The sequence below is a fragment of the Zea mays genome, chromosome 6 (genome assembly GCF_902167145.1).
Source record: "Zea mays cultivar B73 chromosome 6, Zm-B73-REFERENCE-NAM-5.0, whole genome shotgun sequence".
Classification (NCBI taxonomy): Eukaryota; Viridiplantae; Streptophyta; class Magnoliopsida; order Poales; family Poaceae; genus Zea; species Zea mays.
The window spans coordinates 90,778,262-90,798,894 of NC_050101.1; the positions used below are offsets into that span (position 1 = coordinate 90,778,262).

Below are 20,633 nucleotides of genomic sequence, written 5' to 3' on the forward strand. Positions count from 1 at the left end.
TCATACGATGTCTTCTTGAGGATTCGGTGAAGATATAACCGGTTGATGGCGTAGCAGGCGGTGTTGACCGCCTCGGCCCAAAACCGATCCGAAGTCTTGTACTCATCAAGCATGGTCCTTGCCATGTCCAATAGAGTTCGATTCTTCCTCTCCACTACACCATTTTGTTGTGGCGTGTAGGGAGAAGAGAACTTATGCTTGATGCCCTCCTCCTCAAGAAAGCCTTCGATTTGAGAGTTCTTGAACTCCGTCCCGTTGTCGCTTCTAATTTTCTTGATCCTTAAGCCGAACTCATTTTGAGCCCGTCTCAAGAATCCCTTTAAGGTTTCTTGGGTTTGAGATTTTTCCTGTAAAAAGAACACCCAAGTGAAGCGAGAATAATCATCCACTATTACAAGACAATACTTACTCCCGCCGATGCTTATGTAAGCAATCGGGCCGAATAGATCCATGTGGAGTAGCTCAAGCGGCCTGTCGGTCGTCATGATGTTCTTGTGTGGATGATGGGCACCAACTTGCTTTCCTGCTTGGCATGCGCTACAAATCATGTCTTTCTCAAAATGAACATTTGTTAGTCCTAAAATGTGTTCTCCCTTTAGAAGCTTGTGAAGATTCTTCATCCCAACATGTGCTAGTCGGCGATGCCAGAGCCAGCCCATGTTAGTCTTAGCAATTAAGCAAGTGTCGAGTTCAGCTCTATCAAAATCTACTAAGTATAGCTGACCCTCTAACACTCCCTTAAATGCTATTGAATCATCACTTCTTCTAAAGACAGTGACACCTACATCAGTGAAAAGACAGTTGTAGCCCATTTTGCATAATTGAGATACAGAAAGCAAATTGTAATCTAGAGAATCTACAAGAAAAACATTGGAAATGGAATGGTCAGGGGATATAGCAATTTTACCAAGACCTTTGACCAAACCTTGATTTCAATCCCCGAATGTGATAGCTCGTTGGGGATCTTGGTTTTTCTCGTAGGAGGAGAACATCCTTTTCTCCCCTGTCATGTGGTTTGTGCACCCGCTGTCGATGATCCAACTTGAGCCCCCGGATGCATAAACCTACAAAACAAGTTTAGTTCTTGACTTTAGGTACCCAAATGGTTTTGGGTCCTTTGGCATTAGAAACAAGAACTTTGGGTACCCAAACACAAGTCTTGGAGCCCTTGTGTTTGCCCCCAACATATTTGGCAACTACTTTGCCAGATTTGTTAGTCAACACATAAGATGCATCAAAAGTTTTAAATGAAAGACTATGTTCATTTGATGCACTAGGAGTTTTCTTCTTAGGAAACTTAGCACGGGTAGGTTGTCTAGAGCTAGATGTCTCACCCTTATACATAAAAGCATGGTTAGGGCCAGAGTGAGACTTCCTAGAATGAATTCTCCTAATTTTGTCCTCAGGATAACCGGCAGGGTATAAAATGTAACCCTCGTTATCTTGAGGCATGGGAGCCTTGCCCTTTACAAAATTAGACAATCTTTTAGGAGGGGCATTAAGTTTGACATTGTCTCCCCTTTGGAAGCCAATGCCATCCTTGATGCCAGGGCGTCTCCCATTATAGAGCATACTTCTAGCAAATTTAAATTTTTCATTTTCTAAGTTATGCTCGGCAATTTTAGCATCTAATTTTGCTATATGATCATTTTGTTGTTTAATTAAAGACATGTGATCATGAATAGCATTAATATCAACATCTCTACATCTAGTACAAATAGATACATGCTCAACGATAGATGTAGAGGGTTTGCAAGATTTTAATTCTACAACCTTAGCATGCAATATTTCATTTTTACTTCTAAGGTCGGAAATAGTAGCATTGCAAACATCAAAATCTTTAGCCTTAGCAAGCAATTTCTCATTTTCAATTTTAAGGCTAGCAAGAGAAGTGTTCAATTCATCAATCCTAGCAAGCAAATCAACATTATCATTTCTAGGATTGGAAGTTGAAACAATACAAACATGAGAATCAACCTTAGCTAATAAATTGGCATTTTCATTTCTAAGGTTGTCTATAGTCTCATGGGAAGTGCTTAGCTCACTAGACAATTTTTCACATTTTTCTACTTCTAGAGCATAAGCATTTTTAACCTTAACATATTTCTTGTTTTCCTTAATTAGGAAGTCCTCTTGGGAATCCAAAAGGTCATCCTTTTCATGAATAGCACTAATCAATTCATTTAATTTTTCTTTTTGTTCCATGTTAAGGTTGGCAAAAAGAGATCGCAAGTTATCTTCCTCATCACTAACATTTTCATCACTAGAGGATTCATATCTAGTGGAGGATTTAGATTTAACCTTCTTCTTTTTGCCGTCCTTTGCCATGAGGCACTTGTGGCCGACGTTGGGGAAGAGGAGTCCCTTGGTGACGGCAATGTTGGCGGCGTCCTCGTCGTCGGAGGAGTCGGTGGAGCTCTCGTCGGAGTCCCACTCGCGGCACACGTGGGCATCGCCGCCCCTCTTCTTGTAGTACCTCTTCTTTTCTCTCCTCTTGCCCTTCTTGTCGTTATCTCTGTCACTGTCACTTGATAATGGACATTTAGTAATAAAGTGACCGGGCTTACCACACTTGTAGCAAACCTTCTTGGAACGGGATTTGTAATCCTTCCCCTTCCGTTGCTTGAGGATTTGGCGGAAGCTCTTTATGACGAGCGCCATTTTCTCGTTGTCGAGCTTTGAGGCGTCGATGGGTGTTCTACTTGATGTAGGCTCCTCCTTCTTTTCTTCTGTCGCCTTGAATGCGACGGGTTGAGCTTCGGACGTGGAGGGATCATCAAGCTCGTTGATCTTCCTCGAGCCTTCGATCATGCACTCAAAACTTACAAAATTCCCAATTACTTCCTCGGGAGTCATTAGTGTATATCTAGGGTTGCCACGAATTAATTGAACTTGAGTAGGGTTAAGAAAAATAAGTGATCTTAAAATAACCTTAACCATTTTGTGGTCATCCCATTTTTTGCTCCCGAGGTTGCGCACTTGATTCACCAAGGTCTTGAGCCGGTTGTACATGTTTTGTGGCTCCTCCCCTTTGCGAAGCCGGAACCGACCGAGCTCCCCCTCGATCGTCTCCCGCTTGGTGATCTTTGTGAGCTCATATCCTTCGTGTGCGGTTTTGAGCACATCCCAAACCTCCTTGGCGCTCTTCAACCCTTGCACTTTGTTATACTCCTCTCTACTTAGAGAGGCGAGGAGTATAGTTGTTGCTTGAGAGTTGAAGTGCTCGATTTGGGCCACCTCATCCTCATCATAGTCTTTATCCCCTACGGATGGTACCTGTGCACCAAACTCAACAACATCCCATACACTTTTGTGGAGTGAGGTTAGATGAAATCGCATTAAATCACTCCACCTAGCGTAATCTTCACCATCAAATGTTGGTGGTTTGCCTAATGGGACGGAAAGTAAAGGTGTATGTCTAGAAATGCGAGGATAGTGTAGGGGGATCTTACTATACTTCTTGCACTCTTGGCGCTTAGAAGTGACGGATGCCGCGTCGGAGCCGGAGGTGGATGCCGATGAAGAATCGGTCTCGTAGTAGACCACTTTCCTCATCCTCTTTTTCTTGTCCCCACTCCGTTGCGGCTTGTGGGAGGAAGACTTCTCCTTCTTCTCTTTGTGTGAAGAAGATTTCTTCTCCTTCTCTTTGGAGGAGTCTTTCTTCTCCTTCCTCTTGGTGCGGGACTCTTCCGATGAAGTGCTCCCGTGGCTTGTAGTGGGCTTTTCGCCGGTCTCCATCTCCTTCTTGGCGTGATCTCCCGACATCACTTCGAGCGGTTAGGCTCTAATGAAGCACCGGGCTCTGATACCAATTGATAGTCGCCTAGAGGGGGGGTGAATAGGGCGAAACTGAAATTTACAAATATAAACACAACTACAAGCCGGGTTAGCGTTAGAAAAAAGAACAAGTCCGCGAGAGAGGGTGCAAAACAAATCTCAAGCAAATAAGAAGAGTGTGACACGCGGATTTGTTTTACCGAGGTTCGGTTCTCGCAAACCTACTCCCCGTTGAGGAGGACACAAAGGCCGGGTCTTTTTCAACCCTTTCCCTCTCTCAAACGGTCCCTGGGACCGAGTGAGCTTCTCTTCTCAAATCACTTGGGAATTAAAACTTCCCGCAAGGACCACCACACAATTGGTGTCTCTTGCCTCAATTACAAGTGAGTGTTTGATCACAAGAAAGAATGCTAAAGAAAAGAAGCGATCCAATCGCAAGAGCTCAAATGAACACTACAAATCACTCTCTCTAGTCACTAAAGCTTTGTGTGGAGTTGGGAGAGGATTTGATCTCTTTTGGTGTGCTTTGCAATGAATGCTAGCTCTTGTATAGTGGTTGGAAGCTGGAAAACTTGGATACAATGAATGGTGGGGTGGTTGGGGTATTTATAGCCCCAACCACCAAACATGACCGTTGGTGGAGGCTGTCTGTCGTATGGTGCACCGGACAGTCCGGTGCACACCGGACATGTCCGGTGCGCCAGCCACGTCACCAATGCCGTTGGATTCCGATCGTTGGAGCTTCTGTCTTCTGGGCCCGCCTGGATGTCCGGTGCACACCGAACATGTACTGTTCAATGTCCGGTGTGCCAGTGCGCGCGTGCCTGACTTCTGCGCGCTTCTAGCGCGCATTAATTGCGCCTGCAGGTGACCGTTGGCGCGAAGTAGTCGTTGCTCTGCTGGTTCACCGGACAGTCCGGTGAATTATAGCGGAGCAGCCGCTGCGTTTTCCCGAGGCTGGCGAGTTTCTGAGGCGGCTCTTCCTTGGAGCACCGGACACTGTCCGGTGTACACCGGACAGTCCGGTGAATTATAGCGCGAGTGCCTCTGGAAATTCCCGAAGGTGGCAAGTTTAAGCTGGAGTCCTCTGGTGCACCGGACACTGTCCGGTGTACACCGGACAGTCCGGTGCACCCAGACCAGAGGTGCCTTCGGTTGCCCCTTTGCTCCTTTGTTGAATCCAATACTTGATCTTTTTATTGGCTAAGTGTGAACCTTTTACACCTGTAAAACTTATGCACTAGAGCAAACTAGTTAGTCCAATTATTTGTGTTGGGCAATTCAACCACCAAAATTATTTAGGAACTAGGTGTAAGCCTAATTCCCTTTCAAAAATGTATAGGACATAGATGGGTCAAGGGACATTTGTCTTCACCAACTAACTGCTGCTCATGGTCTTCGCCTGCAACTCCTTCGGACTTCGCCAACGGACCGTTATCTATAAGAGTTCAAACATACATTCCACAAACTTAATATAAAAAGAAACAATACACCACGCAATAGAATGCAACAAATAAGCAGACGCTTAGCGAAGGGCTCGCATCTACAACTATGCGAGAAAGAAAATACAACGGATCGTCGCGCGACGAAGCGCACAACACAACACATAATTTAAACGAAATTACAATGAATCGTCGCACGGCGAAGCACGCGACGCAACGCGACCCAAGCTGAAATTAATTTGGATTGTCGCGAGAAAAAGCGTGCGACAACACACATGAATTAAACTGAAATTAAAATAAAAACAAAGAGAACCGTCGCGCGACAGAGCCCACAATGAAACATGAAAGTCGCCTAGAGGGGGGGTGAATAGGGCGAAACTGAAATTCACAAAATTAATCACAACTACAAGCCAGGTTAGCGTTAGAAATAGAAACGAGTCCGAGAGAGAGGGTGCAAAACAAATCGCAAGCGAATAAAGAGTGTGACACACGAATTTGTTTTACCGAGGTTCGGTTCTTGCAAACCTACTCCCCGTTGAGGTGGTCACAAAGAACGGGTCTCTTTCAACCCTTTCCCTCTCTCAAACGGTCCCTCGAACCGAGTGAGCTTTTCTTCCCAATCACTTGGAACACAAAGTTCCCACAAGGACCACCACAATATTGGTGTCTCTTGCCTCAATTACAAGTGAGTTTGATCTCAAGAAAGAATGAGAAAGAAAGCAATCCAAGCGCAAGAGCTCAAAAGAACACAACAAATCACTCTCACTTAACACTAAAGCTTTTGTGGAATTGGGAGAGGATTTGATCACTTGAGTGTGTCTTGTATTGAATGCCTAGCTCTTGTAAGTAGTTGGAAGGTGGAGAACTTGGATGACTTGAATGTGGGGTGGTTGGGGGTATTTATAACCCCAACCACCAAACTAGCCGTTTGGTGGAGGCTGTCTGTCGCATGGTGCACCGGACAGTCCGGTGCACCACCGGGCACTGTCCGGTGCGCCAGCCACGTCACCAGGCCGTTGGGTTCCGACCGTTGGAGCTCTGACGAGTGGGCCCGCCTGGCTGTCCGGTGGTGCACCGGACAAGTCCTGTAGACTGTCCGGTGTGCCACCCGCGCGTGCACTGCTCCTCTGCGCGCGCTGGCGCGCATTTAATGCGTTGCAGTCGACCGTTGGCATGAAGTAGTCGTTGCTCCACTGGCTCACCGGACAGTCCGGTGTGCACCGGACATGTCCGGTGAATTATAGCGGAGCGGATTCCCGAAGCTGGCGAGTTCAGAGACGCTGAGTCCTGGGGCACCGGACACTGTCCGGTGTAGCACCGGACAGTCCGATGAATTATAGCGGAGCGCCTCTCGATTTTCTCGAAGGTGAGGAGTTCAGCGTGAAGTCCCCTGGTGCACCGGACACTGTCCGGTGGTGCACCGGACAGTCCGGTGCGCTAGACCAGGGCACACTTCGGTTATCCCTTGCTCTCTTTGTTGAACCCAATTCTTGGTCTTTTTATTGGCTAAGTCTGAACCTTTGGCACCTGTATAACTTATACACTAGAGCAAAACTAGTTAGTCCAATTATTTGTGTTGGGCAATTCAACCACCAAAATCAATTAGGAACTAGGTGTAAGCCTAATTCCCTTTCAATCTCCCCCTTTAATGAGCATATGAAACACATTAGTCATAGCATATGAAAGATACATGATCAAAGGTATATTAATGAGCTATGTGTGCAAATCAACAAAAGAAGTTCCTAGAATCAATAATATTTAGCTCATGCCTAAGTTTGTTAAAGGTTTGTTCATCAAGAGGCTTGGTAAAGATATTGGCTAATTGATCCTTAGTGTTAATATATGAAATTTCGATATCTCCCTTTTGTTGGTGATCCCTTAAAAAGTGATACCGAATGGCTATGTGTTTAGTGCGGCTATGCTCAACGGGATTATCCGCCATGCGGATTGCACTCTCATTATCACATAGAAGAGGAACTTCGGTTAATTTGTAACCGTAGTCCCTAAGGGTTTGCCTCATCCAAAGTAGTTGTGCGCAACAATGACCTGCGGCAATGTACTCGGCTTCGGCGGTAGAAAGAGCGACAGAATTTTGCTTCTTTGAAGCCCAAGACACCAAGGATCTTCCCAAGAACTGGCAAGTCCCCGATGTGCTCTTTCTATTAATCTTACACCCCGCCCAATCGGCATCCGAATAACCAATTAAATCAAATGTGGATCCCCTAGGATACCAAAGCCCAAACTTAGGAGTATAAACTAAATATCTCAAGATTCGTTTTACGGCCGTAAGGTGAGCTTCCTTAGGATCGGCTTGGAATCTTGCACACATGCATACGGAAAGCATAATATCCGGTCGTGATGCACATAAATAGAGTAAAGAACCTATCATCGACCGGTATACCTTTTGATCCACGGACTTACCTTCCGTGTCGAGGTCGAGATGCCCATTAGTTCCATGGGTGTCTTGATGGGCTTGGCATCCTTCATCCCAAACTTGCTTAGAATATCTTGAGTATACTTTGTTTGACTTAGGAAGGTGCCCTCTTGGATTTGCTTCACTTGAAATCCTAAGAAGTACTTCAACTCCCCCATCATAGACATCTCGAATTTTTGTGTCATGATCCTACTAAATTCTTCACATGTAAACTCGTTAGTAGACCCAAATATAATATCATCAACATAAACTAGGTAGGTGCCCGTGCGATGCCACGGAACATAAATCTCGATTTGTATATCAGCTATGCTTCCTGTGGAGCAAGGAAGCGAACGCAAGCCAACCTTTTGTATTAGTGCATTCTGTTCAGTTCTTACTTGATCATCCCATGTTCTCGTGTGTGCCATGGCCGAGTGGCAAGCTCAACACTGGTATTGTTGTCTTGTCTCAAATGAAGTCCGATTCCACAAGTTAACCGGAAATCTTCATGGGTGATAGTTGTGTCAGATTCTTTCGCGCATAGGGCAAGTAATGCAAGTGATAGTTGTGTCAGTTTACCCCCATTTTCTTGGGCATCACTTGTCTCAAATGAAGTCCATTGGAGGTTTGCAATTTATGTTCCGTGGCATCACACGGGCACCTACCTAGTATGTATATGAAGGACAGAAGAAAAGGGTGAAAGGCACGACATCCAGAATTCATAGTTCAGTTCGCATTTCTGTGGCACAATTTGCTGGTTATCTAATTTTACATACGGAGGACCTGGATTGCCACCTGCTAATTGCTATCGCGGTAAGAGTGTACATCAATCGCATCAAAGCCGCCAATATTGCAGCACGGCAGCTACAAGTGCATCCAATCACGCTCATAGCCACAATAAAATGTAAACAATAACTTAACAGACAACATGCGAAATATAGAGAGAAAAATTATACTACCAACATGTGTTTCTTATTTTTGGACAGGCCTTGACCAAAAAGGTAAGAGCATCCCTTCTCAATCAGAGCCGTGGAACCATAGCCAAATTTGCCAAGTGTTAAAGAAGCAAAAGAAATACAGGAAGAAATTCACTAATCAGGTTTCATGAAGAGCTAGTTTCTGCAGAATGACAAAAGGGGAAAAGTAGCGATAACAACCATTGGAGTGAAAACATTTATTCTGTGTCGTCGATTGGAGTGATAACAACCATTTCTTCTGCTGCACCAGAATCAAGTCGATTATCACAGTTCCCTCTGCCACAAACACATATTCTTTATTTTCTGAACTGTATGAGCTTTGTTCCAGCAAACGCTTTCCGACTGGCCACACTTGGTGATCGGTACCCTGCTTTGGTGGGCTTTCCCCAGGGAGAAACTGAAGGCCTGCCTCCTTTAGTACGCCCCTCGCCTCCACCATGGGGATGATCCACAGGATTCATAGCAACACCACGGACAACAGGGCGTCTGCCTAACCACCTGCTGTGCCCTGCCTTTCTTAGCTTGCATGTACCATGGCTTGGGTTGGAGACTATACCAATTGTAGCATGGCATCTTGAATCAACAGCCTTCTCAGCACCTGAGGGAAGGCACAGGACACACTTGGCGCCTGGCTCCTGGACTACCTTAGCATATGTACCAGCTGCTCGAACCATCTTCCCACCCTGACCAGGACGACATTCAATATTATGCACCCAGGTTCCAATTCGTGCATTGGCTAATGGTATACAATTTCCAACCTTTGAGTTGAGATCAATTATATCGAACTGATTTTCCAAGGAATATGGTGAAGAGGCTGAACTCTTAGAAGGCTTCGAGGAATGATAGTTCATCACAAGATTTAGCTGTTATTAAAACTGATTATGATGGTTTCTTTGTTGCTATTAAAGATTATAGTCTTCTTTGCCTGACATCAATTTATAGTTTTATACGTATCACTTTCTTTCTTTCCATCATCGTTAACGGCATGCAGCCACATTCTGTTATCGATCCCTCAATTTCTTGCATGCCACACCGATCTCCAAGCCAGAAGCATGTATCCGCCGTATAAAAGATGACAACAACATAAAGACGACTGGAACATGGTAGGTAATGCTAGAGCAGCATTTTAAACATTGCTAATATAACATTAGGCATATACAATATATTGATATTCGTTGGTTCAAGTATCTACTAAGCAACGTATCAATTGAATGGTTCATAGGCAACAACTAGCAAATGAGCAGCTTCTACCACCAACCATCGGTGTTCATGTATTTCTCAACTTGGCTCATACTTTCTTAGCCAAATACGGCATCAGGCTACAAGCGAGGTACACCTAGTGCTCAACGATGTCGTATTTCCTTCGCAGCTTGTACAGATACCCGCTGTTCATTAACAGATTGAATCTCTTGTTCAGACAAGAAACAAAAGGGTGGTCCGATCTGCTTGCCCAGGCAAGACAGTCTTGTGATAGGTCATCATGAAGGCCTGGGAAGTAGCAATCGTTTGATCTGTTGCCACTTGAATCGCCTCCCAACTGAGCCTTCAGAACAGGTTTCTGCTCCTTCAGTTCAAGTTCTTCGCTATCTGAATCTGTAGCATATGGAAAGAAATCTAATTATGAGATATCATATAACACATCTGAGTGTTTCTTCGACTCCCCTGAGAAGTAGCCCTTCCTGACCAACAGAAAATAAGCTATTCAACTAATTTACTAAGTTTTAAAATATATGACGTTTAGGACAAGCTAAGTAATTAGTAAAAAACGTCATATATTTTAATCTACTCCTGTTGATGAAATATGTGTCAGAATTTCAATAGTTTTCATATGCAGATTCTGAAATTTAACTTACTCAAAAAATAGATCTATAATGTCATCCCACCTCACCTGGATAACATGAAACCACATCACAATAATTTTCACATAACAAGCTTTGATTTTAAGATCTTTCTTTGTTCCGTCCTTTCTCAGCTCGGTGCATTCATTCCGCTGCAAACAAGATTACAAGGAATCATCACTTGCTAATCACAAAAGTTATCTAAAAACAATCCCCACAGACCGATAAAAGAGAGTTCATCAACAGCAACAATTTTAATAGATCAGGCCTCATCTCAATTTAGATAGATCTGCTTTGAGTACAATTCTAATGTTAGTTATGCAGCGCATCATCGATGTGCTTCAATCACATGCCCAGGAGCTGAGCAGCAGCAACAGAAGAAGAAAAAATCTAGCTGCATCAGTGGCCACCAGTTCATCATTACTCATACTTGCCACATCAGCAACAACACCCATGTTGTTGTGCGACTCTTAGTTTGAGGGAGAATTATATTCAGTGTCAGTTTTGGGTAATGCACAACTATCATCAATGTAGTTAAACTGCTACTAAGGTGACAGTGTGACAGATAAAATGGAAAGAGTTTTATTTGTTTATGACAAAACTATAAGAAACGTTTTAGCAAATCAATAGTTAAGACAACGTAATTTACACAAGAAGGAGTGCAATAGGGAATTCATTGTAGTATATTATTGACATTAAACTGTAATTATTGTAAAAGTTGCTCTGTAAACTAAAAGATGGAGAAAATGGAATGCAGAAAAAAGCACATCAAGCAACCTATATTATTATTAGTGCTATTAAACTAGACTCATTGTAAAAACTGCTTTACAAACTAAAAGTTGGAGAAAATATCAAAACTATTGAAATTCTGACACATATTTCATCTACTCCTGTTCTATTTGAAAAGCTCAAAATTAGCCATTTCAGTTGAAAACATACCAAAGCAATGGTTTTCAACTGAAGTAGTAAAATAATTTGTAAAATTGCACCCTAAACACAAGCATTCATATTATCTCCTCTCCATGGAAGGCCATGGGAGGCGCGATCCCAAATGAGGAGAGGAATATACCAAGCATAGGAGATCGTAGCATCATGAAGCAAAGAAGACATACCAAGCAAAGAAGACATACCAAGCACAGGAGATCGTAGCATCTGGAAGCAATACACCAAGCTCAAGAAGTGAAGCATGAATAACCCAACCTATCAAACAGAACAATTACAAACAGATCAATATTATTTTATAAAGGTCCTTAACATCTCCTCATCATGTAATTTTTTCGGATTACATTTAAGTGTTAGCCTTGTGTCAGTGTCTTTTTATTGAAACAAACAATTGAGTTTTAACAGACTTACTGTAGGTCTAGTTTGTTAGGACCTCCTTGTAGACGATGTTCTTAATATATGTCCCACAATCTACTGTAGGGTTCTTTCTTACACCCTTCCTCGACGCTTTCTTCCCATCGACGGGTGGGATTGCAAGAATCTTTATGTTTGATCGGGCTGTCGCTCTAGATAGAGCAACATATAGTTGGCCATGAGAGAACACTGGTTCGGGCAAGTATACACCAACATTGGGAATAGTCTGACCTTGTGCTTTGTTAACCGTCATTGCAAAGCTAAGCCGTACAGGAAACTGCTTTCTTTTGAACTGGAAAGGGAACATCTCTTCATCGGAGGGACACAAAGGTATACGCGGCAGGAAAATCCGTTTTCCAGCGTGTTGACCCAGTACAATTTCTGCGTCAATGCTATTTCTTTGAAAACCACGAACGACCAGCCTGGTGCCATTGCAAAGTTCATTTGCAGGGTCTATATTCCGAAGCAATATAACAGGGAATCCAATCTTGAGCTTCAAAACAAGTGGTGGCAGCCCATTTGGCGTCAGTGTGTTTAGGAACTCGGGTGGGTAGTAGTTATGGGGATCATCCATGGCGCTATCGAAACTATGGTACACCATATGCTCCCCTTGAAAACGATCAATCATCTTAACATTTATCATATCCACCCAGTCATTCCGTGTTGACAGTATCGCTCTTGAAGTGATGTAGGTCGAATCAGACATATTTTTGTTGAGATTTGGGAAAACGAAGTCTATTAGGTTGTCAAGATCGTTGTCACTCCCACTATAAGGCACACATACCTCGTCAGGAAGGCGGATTTCGCCGTCACTATTTGTGTCCTCAGTTCGCCTACGCGCAACAAATACTCCGCAAACCAAGGGTCGTTTTTTGCCCTCATATTGTTAACAAGCTTTAAGTGGGACATGGACTCCCATAGGTAAGACATCCGTAGCGAAGAAGCGACCACTTGAGCCCTTGACCCTTTACGAACAACAGGCAAGACCTGTCTGAAATCACCACCGAAGACAATGGTTTTACCACCAAATGGCAGTCCGGGTCGACCCATTATATCGCGCATGCTATTGTCCAGTGCCTCCACGGCTTGTCTCTTAGTCATAGAAGCCTCGTCCCAGATAATGAGGGATGCTTTCCGTAGCAACTCTGCGGTTCCACTCTGCTTCGTGAAGCTACATACAGCGCCATCGTCAATAGTGAGAGGTATCTTGAAGCGTGAATGGGCGGTTCTTCCTCTAGGCATTATGGAAGCCGCAACGCCAGATGTAGCTGTTGCCACTGCAATCTTGCCCTGGCTGCATAGCGTCGCGAGCAGCACTCTATATAGATAAGTCTTCCCGGTGCCACCAGGTCCATCCACAAAGAACAATCCACCCTGATCAGTGTCAATGGCAGACAAAATCTTATCATAGGAAGCCTCTGTTCCTTGTTAAGGGAGTCTTTGAGAGCCACATCTCCTGCTGTCGGTTCGATAATTTCCTCCTCGTAAACCTCTCTAGCAGTACCAATAGCATCGTCATACGCGTCCATGATAGGAGGAAGAGGGAATGTCTTTATGTCCTTTCCCATTGACTGCAGCATGTTCCTAATGTCAATCAATACCATCTGCTCAACATGAGTTTTGCACTGAGTCCTGTGTTGATAGTCCTCAGACATAGAATCTAGGTGTTTCTGCCAAAGTACAGCCACATCGCTTGGCTCACAGTACACCAGTATTGTGGCAAAAAGCCGTCGCAGCGCCGATGGCATCTGGAAAAGAGCACGTTCAGTGAGACACTCATCCAGTGTATTGTTCGACTCTAGCAGTCCCCTTCTCTCTGCTGCCTCACGAAAAGTCGGTAGCGTGAAACCATCTATTGTCCTTAGATCCACATAGGAGGTGGCGCCAGTCACATGGTTTAGGAGAACACGAAGATAGTAGCGCTCCCCCTCGGCCGGATGAGCAGAGACTATTCTACCGACTTGTCCACCCGTATCTCGTTTCCACCGTTGCCATACTTTGCCCTTACCACTCTGCCAAGTGTACCATTCAGGAAAGTCACGATACAGGATGCCACGAGCCTCCTCGTGTAGCCTATTTGCCTCAAAATATGCTGGGAGCATTGACCTATCAGCACCTGGACGGTTGACGACTCGCTCGACCATTTGCCGCTCGTGAAACGCCACCATGTGCATGTTTGGAAGATGGAGCTGCAGCTGCATCACAGGTGGAGATATCTGACTAAGCTCAAAGCCGTATATCCTCCATAAGGCTTTTGGAGGAGTCACCCACCTTGCATCTCTGTACTGCTTGATCTCATCTACATCATCATCTGCCTTGCTCGCATCTTTCATAACAACAGACGCACGATCATGGCCTTTGTATATGTACTTGAACAGGTATTTAACAGCCTTGATGCTCCCGCACACCTCAACATTGATGTGACAGTTGAAGAGCCGAAGGAGGTAAGGGTTGTAAGGGACAACCCATCTATTGTCCAATTCGAACCCTCGAACCTTTTCCTTACGCTCATCGTCACGACGTCTGTAAACAGGATATGAATCCTTCCCTTGCAAAGTTGCATCATAGAAAGGCCGGGGATAATGATTCTTGCACGATGCACGACCCTTAGTGCATGGGCAGTTAGGATTTAGCGACCCGCACGGGCCATGCATCATATGCTTGATAACCATCTTTCGTAGTTCAGGGTACTTTTTGTCTGGGATCTCGGCTGAGATCAAAAGGTCATACTGCTCAGGGCACGTGAGCTTGTACTTACTCTGCATGATTAGTAGAAAATGGGCATGGGGCAAACCCCGCTTCTGAAACTCCACGACATAGACGTAGGCCCGGACCTTACCGAGAATATCATGTTTAGTAAGCCTATGCTTTAACTCTTGTAGCTTCGCGTGAAAGACACGCACTACAAGATCAGGACGATCTTGCGGTGTCTGCCCAAGGAGAAGCTCCATCCTTATCTCATCCCAGTTGGGGTTACATGTCGTGGTAAGAAAGATGTCTGGTTTCCCAAACTTCCGCACCAGAGCCATACCATCCATATATCGACGTCTCATGTCACGAGGACCGCCAATAAACGATGGTGACAGCACAGTGCGCTTCCCAACCTTTTCTGCTCTTATGTCTCCATCTAACATACTATCCACCAAGCCCTGGTACAGGTCAGCTCGTAACCGGTCCTGGTTTTTACGTATGAAATCTAAACGGGAGCTCTCAATCTTGATGTACGTGTCGACTGCGAACTGCTGGAAAAGTCGCTTACCATGAAGTATTGGATTGAATATCCTTGGACGAATCTAGAATTTGTAGCAGTAATAGTCACGTACGGACACACATAGATGGTTAGGAGATTCTGCATACGTAAGGATTGATTATTTTGTGATGCCGAAAGGATAGTTAACAATGTGTTATGTAAGAAATATCAAAGAAACAACTAACCTGCATCTTCATCGTTTGCATTACTTGCCCTATGCGTCGCACGGTATGCATCCACTTCGCCCATGGATACACCGACCTTTGGTATGTTTGCATGCCATCCAAGTTCACCTCTAGGGAAGAACAGTGGATATGATAGTGCATCATAGCATCCATGGTATGAGCGGATGTCGTGGCTTGACCTATCCTTCCCATGTAGCATAACACTCTTGCTGAACTGGCCTCGCTGTTCGCTCCCCTCGATCCAGACAGTAGCGACCTCTGAAGTGAGAGGCGTGTTATATGTCTTCTGGTTCAACGTCTGGTCAAGGTTCAATGTGATACGATAGTCATCAAGGTTCTCAACATGGCCCATGCTCCTAAGGTGCTCAGAGTACGGGTTTCCATGGAGTATGCCAACTAATTGTTTAATAACATCTTTGTCTTTCTGTTGACATTTTTCGCGGCACTTACGATACCGATGCTCGAGATTGGGATCATCATCGTAAAAGTAAAGCTCAAGGTGTTTATGCTCCACCCCACCTTCCCTACCAAATGACTTGATATTGTGGTACATCATGCCTTGTGCTCGGAACGTGTATATACCAGAATCTCTCACATTAGTTGTCATACTATCGAGGCAACAATACAGTGAAGTGAAAGAGAAATGGCCATTAAAAAACCTAATGTTATCACGAAAGTGTCTAGCATCAGAGTCTGTACTATCCCACAACCTCTGGAGCTCGGGAGGGGTCTCCAGTGGGGCTAGCTCAACCTTCCCACTACGACAACAAAACCCAGGTGGCTCATACTCAAACTTCTTCGCAGTGCAATAACCGCAGTTGGGAACAGACTTCAGCATATGTGTTTCTTTAGGCACGTTACTGTACACTTTGTCATACGGGCCAGGCAAACCAGTGGCAGTAGATTCATCTTGAGTACCATCAATCTCAATGTCCTCGTCGATCTCATCATCTAATATGTTTTTTGGAAAACAACGATTAAGACACGTGTAGTTATATAAGTCGTGGTATCATAATAAAAATTGAGGTACGCACATTGCCCAGCAAATAGGTATCCATCATTCTCATCATCATCCTCATCCTCTTCAAATATGACACCCTCATCATCATCACCTGAATCGTGAAAATATGAGCCACGTAAAAGATAAGGGCATCTAGGGTGGGGGGAAAATGTAACGTGAACAAAGATTTTTAACAAGTACCATTGGAAATGAACTTTGGCTTCGTATGTGTATGGTCCACTCCTTGTTCAACCATGCCTGCACTCACACGTTTAGTTGGACTACATGCTATCGTCATCGTGCAATATTCATTTAAAATTGGTTGTAATTACCATTGGTGTGGATCTCTGCAGTCGGATGGGGCTGTGTCCAATCGTCTCCTTCCATAGCATCACAAATAGTATCCTCGGTCACTGTAGCCACATTCCTTCCAATGTCGTCTTCAAATTGTTGGTTTCGACGGCCTAAGGTAGCTGGTCTTGTCCCAGATAGCACATGATGTCTACGTCTTAGTGGCTCAGTAGACATATCGAGTGAACCAACATCCTTAGTCTGTGTTGAAGTTGGCAGGAAGGGTGTCACGGTGAATTCAGGGATAACCCAGTCGCAAGTGGTAACTGAGGATCCATATGGTTCAATTCCATATGTTGTAGGACATACAACCTCAGGGGTATATACTGGGTCCTCCATGGCGATGGACTCCTGATTCAAAGTGTCACCCTGCAGTGCTCTACGTTTTCTACTACACTCTTTGTTAGCATCTTTCCGTCTTGGTGTCTTATTATACAACCTAAGGCGTACACGTCTAGACTCCCTCTCGACGGGGGTCATGTTTTTGTACCGCTCACTAAAGTAGGCGGCCCTTTTCATAGTATGCTTAGGTATGTTATCAACAGTTTCATGCACACAACCTGGAATAAGGCATGTCTACGTTTAACGATTTGAAACCTGCATTTTTTTTGCATATTTAGCCAAGCGAACAATCATGTACCTGGTGTCAGAAGGTCTTTACTTGAGACAATGTTGTTTGCCTGGAATGTCTCATTCCTATGCAACCAATCGCTGTCATCATATGCATCCAGATTTACTTGTTCGTCTCCACCTACATTTAGCATTTTAGCATAAGTAAAGAGTTAACATAATAGATAGTGCAAATGTGACAAAAAAATTGTGATTGTTATACCTGCAATGTCTTGTGTTGACAAATTTGTGAAATCAATGGTGCTACAGCCATCTGGAAAGCTAACCACCTCACATGCCTGGTCCGTATTAACGTCTTCTTCATATATCACCCATTTACAAAAGCTACACATCAACTTTGTATATTACAAACATGTAGGTATAACAATAAAAAAAATTAACTTTTCATCACCTCTGGATGAGAGTGGCTCTATCGATAGTCCTTTGTTTCGTTGACGTGCTTCACGACGCTTCCTATTTTTCTCATTCTTTTCTTCAACAGTCATCGCAGCATATCTTTCCTATCCCTTTGCCTCTTACGTTCCTTAGCATCGACAATTGGTCCAAGCGAGTTCGATTCATTTTGATTACCTACAATGCAACTTTGTATTAGTGTCCGTACTTAATACGTTTTGACACGCATGTAATAAGCTTTATACCTGTAATGATGGTGTTTGAGATGTCTGTGAATGGTGTGCGACCAGCATTGTATCCTATCTGATCCATAACAAGAAGAGTGCCCTACAAAACATCAGCACATAAACAACACTAAAAGAGGGTAGACAATCGGTAGTCCTCTTATATGCACTCATCCAGTTAACCAGATATAGCTCTATCAAACAAAACAGACAAGGGTAACAAATATATAGAACACACATAATAAAATCTGAAACGAACAACCAACTGCAATGATTAATAAGTTTTCTTGGTATGATAAAAAGCAAATATAAATGACTGGAATGGACTACCAAACTGTCGTTGGACATAATATAGAAAAAACTATAGACAACAACTATTAGATAATTCACCATAATAGATAAATTTTGTTTGGACATTGTAAATCTAACCAATTATCTTGAAAACCCTAATTCCAAATAGGTTATTAATGTAAAGCTCCAACTAAATTATCTAAAACTAAAACATAAAATTACATTATGTTTCCTGTTTATAGATTGAAATAAAAGTCTTTTAAAAATGACTTTTTAGATTCATTTATATTTCCTGTTTATATAGATTTAAACAGCAACCTTTGGAGTGACACATTGATTCTTAGATGATTTCAACCAGAAAAGGCACTCTAATGCAATAATAGACCACACTCTATGATGACAAGAACATTGATCCATAAAACAAAAAAAAGAAAATGCAGATATCAAGGAGAGACAATCGGTATGGACCTATTTGGGCTATATGGGAGAGACCAACATCCAATGAAAATAGACCTATTTGGGCTATCTGGGAGAGACCAACACAACCAGTTGACAATATAAACAAAGGTAGAAAAATAGACTTTGGCTGAACTTGCAGAAGAAAAGGACCGGTATGGATCTGTCTTTGTTTATGATCACAAAATAATTAATAGATGACCATCTCTCTCTTATAACGACACCAAAGAGGACTATCTGTTTGATGAATCAAGGGCAAGCAACAAATACATACATCCTAGATCAACAAATACACTACTCTGGTTCCACCATGATGCCAAAGGTAGCTTACAGTGAGACACAGCGAAAGGAATTATTTAGTCTAGATAAATTAATATACATATATACATAGCAAGGAATATAAACAACCATTGTTTTACATTTGTCGATCGGGTGTTAGTATTAATTTGGTACAAGAATCATATAATACAAGGAACTTTAAAAGGAATCAAATAGCTGTAGCCATTAATATGCTATCTAGTCCTAAAAAATACACAAGACGCTAACTGGGTAGTTAAAAAAAGGCATGTATGTACCTTGTCAAACGAAATGGATTAGGTTGCTTCTATCGACGTGGAGGCTTGTCCTTCTGTTACCCGGTGAAACAAACTATAATATTAGTGCAGTTAAAGTATAATCTTAAAAATACAAGATGATACAAGGCTCCTCACAGGAATGGAAAAGGGCTATGCTGACTTATTAAACAGCAGTCAACACTTATTTTCTTTCATCCAAATTACTCAAGGATCATATAATCTAAGGAACTTTGAAAGGATTCAAATATGTGTAGCCAGTAATAAGGTATCTAGTTCAAACGAAATGGGGATGACAAAAAAATAAGCATGACGGTACCTTGTCAAACGAAATGGAGATGCCTTCCTTGCTATGTGGTGACAAGATATGATTCTATCGACGTGTGCAATTAGTACTGGAAAAGTATAATATCAGTGCAGTTAGTCCTGGAGTTGAACAGAACCTAAAAATACAAGATGATACAAGACTCCTCAGAGGAATGGAAAAGGGCTATGCTGACTTATTAAACAACAGTCAGCACTTATTTTCTTTCATCTAAATTACTCTTTGCCAGGGAAAGTTAGGATGAAAAGTAGCCTTGCACATAGCCAAGAAATTTTACACTGCGCTAACAAATTGTGATATGACCGGCCTTGATATAGCCAAGAAATTTTATACTGTGCTAACTTAACTCAACTGAATTGTCATGATTCTATAAAAAGAATGCAGTTCATCTCTTTGCATTGTTGAATAAAATTAAGTTATTTACAAGTCACTGTAATGCAATAATAGACCACACTCTATGATGACAAGAACATTGATCCATAAAACAAATAAAAATTAGAAAATGCAGATATCAAGGAGAGACAATCGGTATGGACCTATTTGGGCTATCTGGGAGAGACCAACACAACCAGTTCATAGTATAAACAAAGGTAGAAAAATAGACTTTGGCTGAACTTGCAGAAGAAAAGGACAGGTATGGATCTATCTTTGTTTATGGTCACAAAATGATTAATAGATGACCATCTCTATTATAACGACACCAAAGAGGACTATCTTTTTGATGAATCAAGGGCAAGCAACAAATACATACATCCTAGATCAACAAATACACTACTCTGGTTCCACCATGATGCAAAAGGTAGCTTACAGTGAGACATAGTGAAAGGAATTATTTAGTCTAGATAAATTAATGTACATATACATAGCAAGGAATATAAACAACCATTGTTTTACATTTCTCGATCGTGTGTTAGTATTAATTTGGTACAAGAATCATATAATACAAGGAACTTTAAAAGGAATCAAATATCTGTAGCCATTAATATGCTATCTAGTCCTAAAAATACATAAGATGCTAACTGGGTAGTTAAAAAAGGCATGTATGTACCTTGTCAAACAAAATGGGTTGATTTGCTTGTATCGACGTGGAGGCTTGTCCTTCTGTTAACCGGTGAAACAAACTATAATATCAGTGTAGTTAAAGTATAATCTT

The 20,633-nt window shown here is 42.8% G+C and overlaps 1 protein-coding gene across 1 annotated transcript; it reads right to left on the reverse strand.

Annotated features, from left to right (window-relative positions):
* Positions 1-10,511: 10,511 nt before the first annotated feature.
* On the reverse strand, positions 10,512-17,708 carry LOC103631169 (uncharacterized). Its single transcript, XM_020539857.1, has 4 exons — positions 17,422-17,708; positions 17,230-17,340; positions 11,578-11,647; positions 10,512-10,599 (listed from the first exon to the last, which is right to left on the reverse strand). The coding sequence occupies exons 1-4, from the start codon at positions 17,549-17,551 to the stop codon at positions 10,578-10,580; spliced, it is 333 nt and encodes a 110-aa protein (XP_020395446.1). The 5' UTR covers positions 17,552-17,708; the 3' UTR covers positions 10,512-10,577.
* Between the last annotated feature and the right edge of the window lie 2,925 nt (positions 17,709-20,633).